The following is a 10,000-nucleotide window of genomic DNA, read 5'->3' as shown; positions in this document are numbered from 1 at the left end:
AAATAGAGTCATATTTCTTACCTGTGCTTCATCATCAGTAGAACAGGATATTTGATTTAAATGTCTTCCAAAGTTTGTGTGTGTGTGTGTGTGTGTGTGTGTGTGTGTGTGTGTGTGTGTGCCTTCAAGAGTACCAGAATTTTTATTATACAGTAACAGAATCTTGCAAGTGTGAAGATAGTTTCCCCCCCCCGCCATATTCACGAAAATTAGGGAGATTCATTTCTGAGATGCTTAATCAAACCCACATTTCCGTTCTAAACTCAGATTTTGTTCATCTGACTTTTGTCTTGGTTGCAGCTTTTCCTGTTCCTTAAGATTATTCCTTCTTCCCATTACAATGCGTTTCAGTTCTGTGTTCCATCCAATTACATCTTTTATATTGATGGGAAAATCTCAGAGGGAAAATGCAGAAATTCCTTTAAGCTAAAGGCAGGTATTAATTACCTGGGGGTTTGGGGGGGATAAAGGTCAAATATATGGACGTTTTCTGACTTTTATAATGTGAATGAATAACAATACAATGACCAAAACATGGAAAACTGTCTCTTAATGGGTAAAAAAAAAAAGTACAACATTGTTAGAGAATGAGCACCATGCTCAAGCTACTGTATATTCAGAAAAACACAGACCTTCATGGGGTTGAGGGAAATCAGCCACAGCACAATCCTATACATGTCAACTTAAAAGTAAAACCAATTGAATTAAACAAAGCATTGTTCTTGATAAGATTTGTGTCTCAGTCTTACTGATAGCAGCATTAACTGTGCTCTTGCTGATGTATGTTATTTTTTTCACCAAACATTAATATTGGTTACTGCCTTTCCTTTTGGAATCCCTCTCCGGACTTTTTGTGAGAGTTTATAGTGTTATAGAAAAGTCCAGAAACATTTTTTTTTCTTCATTTGTTCCATGTCTTCTTAGCTAGATCTTGGATTCTACTTTGGCAAAATTATAATATAGTTTGGAACAGCAGCAGAAAACTATTCTGGGTCCATAAACTGCATTAAAGATTTTTAGATGCTGTCTTCTTCAAATAACATTTATAGCATTTAAAAATACCACAGATCAAATATGCTTTATGAAATACATTTTAGGGCTGATTTGTTCATTGTCTTCTCCACTTGGTGATTTTTTCCCCAAGCAGATTATATTATTTTTAAAGATAATTTTCCACCCGTTTATTGAGATAATTTTCTGCTTATCTCAACCACGGGGCTTTCCAATGGCAGAAAAGAGTCTAGACTCTAGAATCATATTGAAGATGGGGATATAGTTTTAGTAGAAGAATCCATTTCAAAACTAAGAGTCTAATTCAAACTGAATAAATAAACAAAAATCATGAAACAACTTGATAGGTACAAGAGATGTGATTTAACTTTGTAAAAATTACAGACAGCCTTATCATGATGTCATTGTCTTCAAGGCTGTTATTTTTCAAGCTGCAGCAGAACCCAGACATGATAGATTGATGTCATCTATAAATGAATTAATCTGTTGGATAGGAAAATTGCTTTGCCATAATTACATGTGGGCAGTTAACTAACCAGCCATCATTCCCATATTTGAAGTTTGTAGTTTTCAAACAAATAAGCAAGAAGTATCACATCTTGTAATAAACCTAGACCTGAGTAATACCAGTTCAGAAGAACAACGAACAGGGCCCTAGAGGAAAAGAGCAGGAAGAACTAGGAGGGCGTGGAGTTAAACACATAATCAGTTTAGAGGCCTTGTGTTGCCACAAGTGATCCAAGTCCAGCTTCTCTTAAATTCCATTGATCCTTACCTAGCACCAATATAGCGCTGACTTAATTGACTAGATTCTTGTGTATAGGTTTGAATAAATCTTCTATGCTGCAACTTTATGAATGATCCTGATTCTTTGCATCTGACAGTTACCAGGGAATGTTGCTTTGTGCAAGTTAGCATCTCTCCTTGAGCATAGAACCAAAGTAATGGAAAGGCTCTTACATTCCAGGAAGTAAGAATTTTATCCTGGAGTGCAAATTCTTGCCAAAAATTTATGGCAAGAAATGGGAAGAGATTTAGGTATAGTCAATCCAGCATGAATTTTACTAGCTCTACTTGTGATCCACTCCTAGTCTCTACTTTCCAACCAATACTCCCACACTCAGGCACTTCCTCACAAAAGGTCCTTTTTCCACTTCTTGTACCAATATGTGAAAATAGTCTTTGAGGAAACATTTTCTTCTTGTGTTAAGACTTTTAAAATTTAAATGCTATCACACCAAATTGTTCCTGATGTTTTAGGTTTTTGTGGGATCCTTTTTTGGCAAATGAATCAATCACTGCTTTGAGTTATTTAAATTTTAATGATTTGGTGTGATATCTAAATAGATCAACCTTTCTACTATTGTACCACAGAGGAAATAATTAATACATAAAACTTCATAGTGCAGAATAGAAAAGAACAGAGAAAGTCTTCTCAATTACAATAGGCCTCTTACGTATTTGGAACTTTAGATCAGTTAAAAGTGATGTCTAAATGAAGATGACATTTCCAGTTTCTATAGCTAACATTTTCCCTACATCACCATTCATTTAAATAAATAGAAGGTAAAGAATAAAAGGCAAAGATCCTTTTATTCCTTTCTAAGTTATGTTAGAAAACAGTAATTGCAAAGCTGCTTTATGCTTAACCTTGCAAGCCACAGTTAACTAAATCTCGTATATCACTAAACAAACACAGATGCCCAGCGAAGTTCAATATATGTGAGTGTATTTGGTTTTCACTCTCAATTCATCTAACTTTCCTTATAAGTATCAGGATTACAGTTCTCACAATTCCAACCCAATACGGTCAGATGTTTCGAATTTAGGGACTTCTAGACACAACATAAATCCCCTTAATTCAAAATATTTTGCCAACTAATCATTGGTCAAAAATTCCTCTTTGGGGGGAATTTGAAAGGATATGTGCTTTGTAACTGCAGATGTTTTATCTCAACTCTTTTAAAATCTTGATTCAAGCCTTGTTTAATGAGATAAAAACCATTGTCTCCTTGACAGATGAGTTCTTGCAAAATGAGACTTTTGGTCCTATGGAAGCCTGCATGACTTCTGATTCTGCTGGCTGTGTTATTCTTCTGGAATAGCCAGAAGGAACAGCCTCAGACAGAAATGTTAGGTAACTGTGCCTCTCTTGCCCATGGTGCTGTTTAATATCTTTATGAAACTGGTAGAAGCTGGCATCAGACTTCAAGTGCTGAGTATCACCAGTCTGATGATGACAGTCTTTTTTTCCATAGTGTCTGAATCAGAAGAGGTTGTGTGTGTTCTGAATCAGTATTGGAAGCCACCAAAGGGTGGATGAGGGTTAATAAATCAAGACAAAATCCCAATGCAGTGGAATTTTTGCTAGGCAATTTTGGACTTTACCTCTTCTAAATGGATTGTACTTTCTCAGAATGAAATGTCCAGTTTGTAGATGCTTCTAGAATAATCAATTGGTGATCAAAATACTTCTGTGAGATCTCTGCCTATGACGAGTCTCAGTCAGTATGTCAGGTATAGACTTCACAATCAGGGTTCCGCCATTGGTAATCTGCAGAGAGTAAAGAAGATGACCTGGACAGAGATACCGCGTAGGCAAAAGGGGGTGAAGCATATTTTAAAGTTCAGAACAGTCCGATAACATTCAGAAGTGAATCCAACAGAAGACCCCCTAATTTACTGAATTATAAAGAGGTACTTGCATAATTTGTTATAATAGCCAATCTCAATAAAAGTAATTTTAGCCTTCATCTAAAAACATGGGCCCAAGGTGGCTATTAGATAGACTTGATCAGTCAATGAGGTCATTGAGGAGGTACGCCAAGGACGCTTTCTGGTGGCTGTTTGCAGGCAGCCCTTGCATTGACATTGTTTCCTACTGGAACTTGGGAGGTCAAAATGTGTGTTTGAGGAGCAGCTGGTGCAGAGAAATAGAAACTGCAGCAGAAATTGGTCAGTGGGAGAAAGGTCTTGTATCCCTTGCTTGCTACTGTTTCAGCATTATGTCTATGGAGATTCTCAGTCATCCAGGTCATGGTTACCCCAAAGGTGCTTTTTCAAGAGGCAACTGGACTGTTTCAGTATTAATTTCATTCCTTCACAAAACTGCTTTTCTCTAATAAAAGGGATGTACTGACTTTCGGGATGATACTGGGATGTAAAGACTTTCTGAGCAGTACAAATAAGACCTCCCCCCCTTTTCCCATTAGTCATGTTAATCATGATCTGTCATCAGCCTTTGAAAGAGGCAGTTTTAAGCTATGGAATGTTTTCTCCTTAGACCCATACAGTCCAACAGCAGTTGCAAATTATATAAAATCTGATGCTCATTGCTATTATTCCATCAAAAGGTGAGATCAAATAATGGAATCAGAGGGTAGGAAAGAGCTCCAGGGCTGGAATCCTCAGACTTTCACAAGCAAAAGTTTGCCCAAACTTTGAAAGCCTTGAGCAATTGAGTATCTGTGACTCAGGAGGCAGGCTGTTACACTGCTTAACAGCAATCATGGTCAGGAAATTCCCTATTTCAAGTTTGGATTTCCCTCTTCAATGTTCCTTCCTATTGTTTCTTGATTTATCAGCACTGCAGGGAATAAATTCTCCTTTTCCCTGTAACAGCCTTATTACTTGTCCTTATTAGTCTTTTTTAGGTTGTTGCAGACTTAGATCCTTTCTTTCAGCTGCCTTGGCCAGGCTGCCTCTGTCACTCCACTGTTTCCTGCTGAAGACCATGCTGTGCCTTCCTGTCTTTATCATACAAAAGAAATTAGCATTCGTGTGCATTTGCTTATTCCATTCCATAATACCATTCACGTTAGTTTTTATCTGTCAAGGGAAAGAAAGTAGAAATTCATCACTTCTCCACTTTTCTGTAGCACTATCATATTCGATAGATGTTTTTCCACCATTTGGAGATGCTGACAAGGGGAAAGAGGAACCAAAGCTGGTGGAAAAGCAATAGCAATAGCACTTAGACTTATGTACTGCTCCACAGAGCTTTACAGTCCTCTCTGAGTGGTTTACAAATGTTAGCATATTGCCTCCAACAATCTGGGTCCTCATTTTACCAACTTCAGAAGGATGGAAACTAAGCCAACTTTGAGCCTTGTCAGGATCAAACTCCAAGCTGTGGGCAGAATTTGCCTGCAATACTGCATTCTAACCAGAGCTCAACCAATCAGCTTTGCTTAACGTGTCCTACAGATGCATAATCAGATCTTGGTGTTTGGGAGAGGGTAGGATAGGGATTGGCTATGGAGGCTGCAAATGTCATACTAGCAAATAGTTTGGGCCCAACTCAACAATGAGTAGAGAGTATATCTATATAGCATCAGGAAAAAACTCTTAGATGCTCATTTCTCTGTGTAATGTGTAGGAGAGTTCAGTCCCATTTTGTACAATTGTTACACTGGGTCAGTCAGAGCATACATCATAAATGCAGATAAAAGCAATAGATAGCGGATGGAATGATTTTGTTCTGAATTTTTGGAATGGCCAATTTCTTTGGAAAAGTGCATGTTGTGGCAAGACTTACTTTCAGCGGCATTGAAGAAAGTTTTGGGGGCTGCTGCCAGGCATGTGAGCTGCAGCCTTGCCTCTGGCAACCTGGGTAAATTCCAGGTGGTGCAGGGTGAGTGCTGAAGGGAATGAGATCAGCTTGGCAGCCATGGCAGAGCCTGGGCAGGTCTGAATTGTAGGATCCTCTCAGGTACTTGGAATCTAAGAGTCATGCCTGAACTTGATTGTATGCGTTGGCAGCCGAAGTGAGGATTAGCTGGAGCAGCTGTTGATGATTCTCTGGGTTTCTGACAAATACTGTATGTGGTTATTCTCAGTGAGATGGATAACATGTTGGCTGGGTAGGTGACAGAGATGGAGACATGTATGCTCTTGGGGGGGGGGGTGTTCTTTCTGCTCTGTACTAATATCAGAATTTTCTCCCTTTGCATTAGGACTTGTTCATATTTTGCATAAGGGTACATGTTTAGATACATGCAGTTGCTCAGTTTAAATCCTATTCCTGAAAATAAATCCTAAGATGAATTCATATTATTACGTTGTTAAGAAACTTGCTTGTTTTGCAAATCTTTCTCAATCCATCTCAATATCTTGAAACAGAACGGCACTAGGGCTGAATAATCCATCGGGCAGAGTGCTCATCGCTATAGGGCTCCTAAAGATCTGAGAAAAAGATTTGGACCCAACAAATTTTTATTATATAGATTTATGATTATGCTATACATTTATCTCTTTGGAAGAGGCTTCAGTTATGACTGTGCCCACAGCTTAAAGGATTTCCATCCAGTTCTGCATTATACTACATCTTCTGTGGTTTACCTTATATATTCATGCATAAGCCCATCCACGGATTAGTTGACCCTCAAATTTTTAATTATAATATGAAAAAATGTGCTACCTGTAGATAAGCTGATCCTGAAAAGCTTCATATGTTTTAATTTTCACAATTGGTTTATCTGCCATTGCTGCATTTTTTATAATATTTTGGTTAAAAAAGCAAGGGGGTCTGCTGATCTGTGGATGGGTTTATGCACAAATTTATACAGGATATATGGATATTTTTAAAAAGCTGAGGGGAAAAAATACCACATATATTTGTGGATAAACCCATTCTTGGTTAAGCCAAACCCAGTTTTGGGGAGTATTATAGCACCTAACCTTCTAGGCTTATTAGTGAGCATATATGATATATCTCTAACAGTCACAGCCTTTGCTCTGTAAAATCTCTAGATATTGAAGTGTCAATACTGAGAAATCTAGTAGAGATTCCTGGGGTCTCCACATTCTAAGAACAATCCTGGGATTTCCAAAGACTGTAAATGGCTGGCTAACATTCAACCATTTTGTACATACGGCTATGATGTTTCTTTAATCCTGCTGAAAGTAAAGGCTAAGTCCATCTTAACACATTTGTTCACAATTCTGAATAATTGCTTTCCTGTCCCTTGCTGTACTTTAACCTTACTTCTCCTTTCTTATCGTTTACCTATTGCCCTGCTACTGTTAAATTTTAGATTATAAGATTTCCTGAGGCAGGAAAATGACACAACACATACAATAATACAACATAAAGGTAATTAATATGTTGACTAATTTTATGCAGCAGTGCAAATGATTTTGTTGTTCAGAACTGCTAGGAAGGAAATTTAAATGAGGAGCAAGGTAGTTAGGGATCAAAACTAACTCACTTCCTTACTGTCCCAGTTGTAAGTTACTTCTGTGTTTCAACATGGGAAGGTCTAGTTTTGCTTCCCTCAGGAACTTCTGCATACTAAATTAGGATAGTACTTCTGTTTGGCTGTGTGAGGAAAGAGAAAAGTATTTGGAACTTGGAAAATCCAAAAAAATGAGAAACTAGACAGCCATTTGTCCGAAATGATATAGGGTTTCCTGCCTGAGCAGGGGGTTGGACTAGATGACCTCCAAGGTCCCTTCCAACTTTATCATTATTATTATTATTATTATTATTAATACATGTCTGCTCATCTATATTGCATTATATCAAGGAAGGAAAATCACATTATCATTAGTAGTGTTGCAAATAAGGAGATCCTAATATTTCAATAAATGTAAACTGCACAATAAATCCAATCACCTCTGCCTCTTTTGCCTAACGGTGGCTATTCCATTGCTTTGTCTTCCAGCCTGCAACTGCAATGGGAAGTCCAGACACTGCATCTTCGACCTTGAGTTACTCAGGCGACAGGGAAATGGGTATCGGTGCCTCAACTGTATTGACAACACGGATGGAATAAACTGTGAGCGATGCAAAGAGGGCTTCTATCGTCGGTCTCAACAAGATCGTTGCATGCCCTGCAACTGCAACCTCAGAGGTAGGCAGATACAGATTTAGGAAATGAGGAAAGAAAGAGAAAAAAAGAAGCTCTGATTCATAGGCCATCTCCCTACTTGCACACAAATATGCAAGTAGCATCTTTTTGGGGGGGTCATGTACCCATGACACTGCCTTCATCTTGTCCCCAGCCCATCAGTGAAACAGGCCTAGGGTTAAGGTGGGGGATGCCAGGTGCTGTTAGAGGGATGGATTATTTTTATTTATTGATGTATTTGTCAAATTTATATGGCTGCCGATCTCACATGATGTGACTCTGCATGGTGTACAATTAAATCTGTTATTCAAACCTACTACAAAACCAATTTAAAACAATAAACATAAATAAAACAAGACCACAGGGAACAGAATATTACACATAATACAGCCAAAGCACGGGCCCCCTATTACTAGGGGATCCCCAGACTTGCTGGGAAAAAAGCATGTTTTAATGGCTTTCTGGAAGGCTAACCTTACCTTGAAAGGATGATATTCTGGAGAGTGAGGGCCCCAGCAGAAAAAACTCACCTCCTAGGTCCTCTCAGATATGGAACTGTTTGGCAGATGAGATCCACAGCCTGCCTCTCCTGGTGGATCCGATGATTGCTATTCTCCTGCAATCTTACTTTTTTGTTTATTTTTATTATTTTTATTATTTTTATTGTTTTTTATTTTTATTATTTTTATTATTTTTTATTTTTATTATATTTATTGTTTGAAGAGTTTTCATGTCAGGATATTGTTTAAATTGTGGCTGGTTTTATGGTGCCCAGAGTACATCCAGCAGCTGTGTAATATTGCTAAGTAAATAAATAAATATACTTGGTGATTCACTCAATTCAATCAATAAAATTACATGAGAGGTGATTGTTGGCTTGATAAGTATGGATACTTTAAATTTAAGTCTTTCTCCTCAGCACATGTATGTTAGATTAAACTACTGGTTTATAGTCAGAAATACAGATTTAACTGGAATTACAGAATTATAGTACCAGTACTAGCAACAATAATTATAACAATACAGAAATAAATGTTTTGCTTTATGCTGTTATCTCATATTCAAGCCCAGATTTTTTTTTCCTTTTGTCTATCTTTTTCTAATTCGTTAGTTTGAGTGTGTAGTACTATGGTGGCCAATTAGCAAAATATATATTTGATTGCAATTTACTCATTCCTTTTCTGTACAAACACAATATGGTCTAGTAAGCTGATTATGGATTTTTGTCTCATAGGATGTAATGATGCTCCCAGGCATGACTCAGGCATTCTGAAATTGAAACTGCTCTCGATCCTAATCGAGATGTCAGTAAACATAATTATAAATATTGCCAGTGGGTGGTAACTGACAAACAATATTTATTTTATAACATAGAACATAAACGTTCATCATGATAATCTACTGTTGATCTAACATAAAGGGCCCAGCCTCCAACCTTCTCTAACATTGCTATCACAGTTCTTTCTGAATATTATTTATTGTTGTTATTTAGTTCTGTATCACTCTTCCTCCTAGAGTGGAAACCACAGAGCATACTTGTAACTCTGACATTTTAAGAATAACTTCATCCTTATTCTGCATTTTATGTTATATTGCTTTCATTTTTCTAAAATGAATACTTGTGTTTGTGTCTATTGCCTTGCCGCTGACTGTTTCATTTAACATTTTTGATGCCTTTTTTGTATACTACTTTGATTTGCACTCTAGAAGAAAGAGTGCTACAGAACTAAAATAACAGCAAGGATAACAATAAATAATATATTTCAATAATCCAAATGTGTGATTATTAAGACATAAAACAGTAAGTGAGTCTACGCTAAGATTGGGACACATAGAGCTGGTATACTAGCTGAAGCCAAGAAAGTAGTCCTCAACTTACAACCACAATTGAGCCCAAAATTGATGTTGCGAAATGAGAGTTTTGCCCCATTTTATGACCTTTCTTGCCATGGTTGTTAAGTGAATCATTGTAGTTGTTAAGTTAGTAACATGGTTCTTAAGTGAACCTGGCTTCCTCATTGACTTTGCTTGTCAGAAGGTCACAAAAGCTGTTCACATGACTCTGGGAAACTGGAACTGTCATAAATATGAATCAGTTGCTAAGTGGCTGAATTTTGGTAAAAAAAACCATCATAAGT

The 10,000-nt window shown here is 37.4% G+C and overlaps 1 protein-coding gene across 1 annotated transcript in view; it reads left to right on the top strand.

Moving 5' to 3' along the window:
- LAMC2 (laminin subunit gamma 2) overlaps positions 1-10,000 on the top strand; it is a 47,572-nt gene that overhangs the window by 5,544 nt on the left and 32,028 nt on the right. Inside the window, exon 2 of the mRNA XM_015813125.1 lies at positions 7,677-7,865. Coding sequence (XP_015668611.1) covers positions 7,677-7,865 — 189 coding nt within the window. The remainder of the gene's footprint in view (positions 1-7,676; positions 7,866-10,000) is intronic.

This window comes from Protobothrops mucrosquamatus, unplaced genomic scaffold (genome assembly GCF_001527695.2).
Source record: "Protobothrops mucrosquamatus isolate PMUCROS unplaced genomic scaffold, P.Mucros_1.0 scaffold140, whole genome shotgun sequence".
NCBI classification, from domain to species: Eukaryota; Metazoa; Chordata; class Lepidosauria; order Squamata; family Viperidae; genus Protobothrops; species Protobothrops mucrosquamatus.
This window is presented reverse-complemented; position numbering and strand designations above follow the sequence as displayed.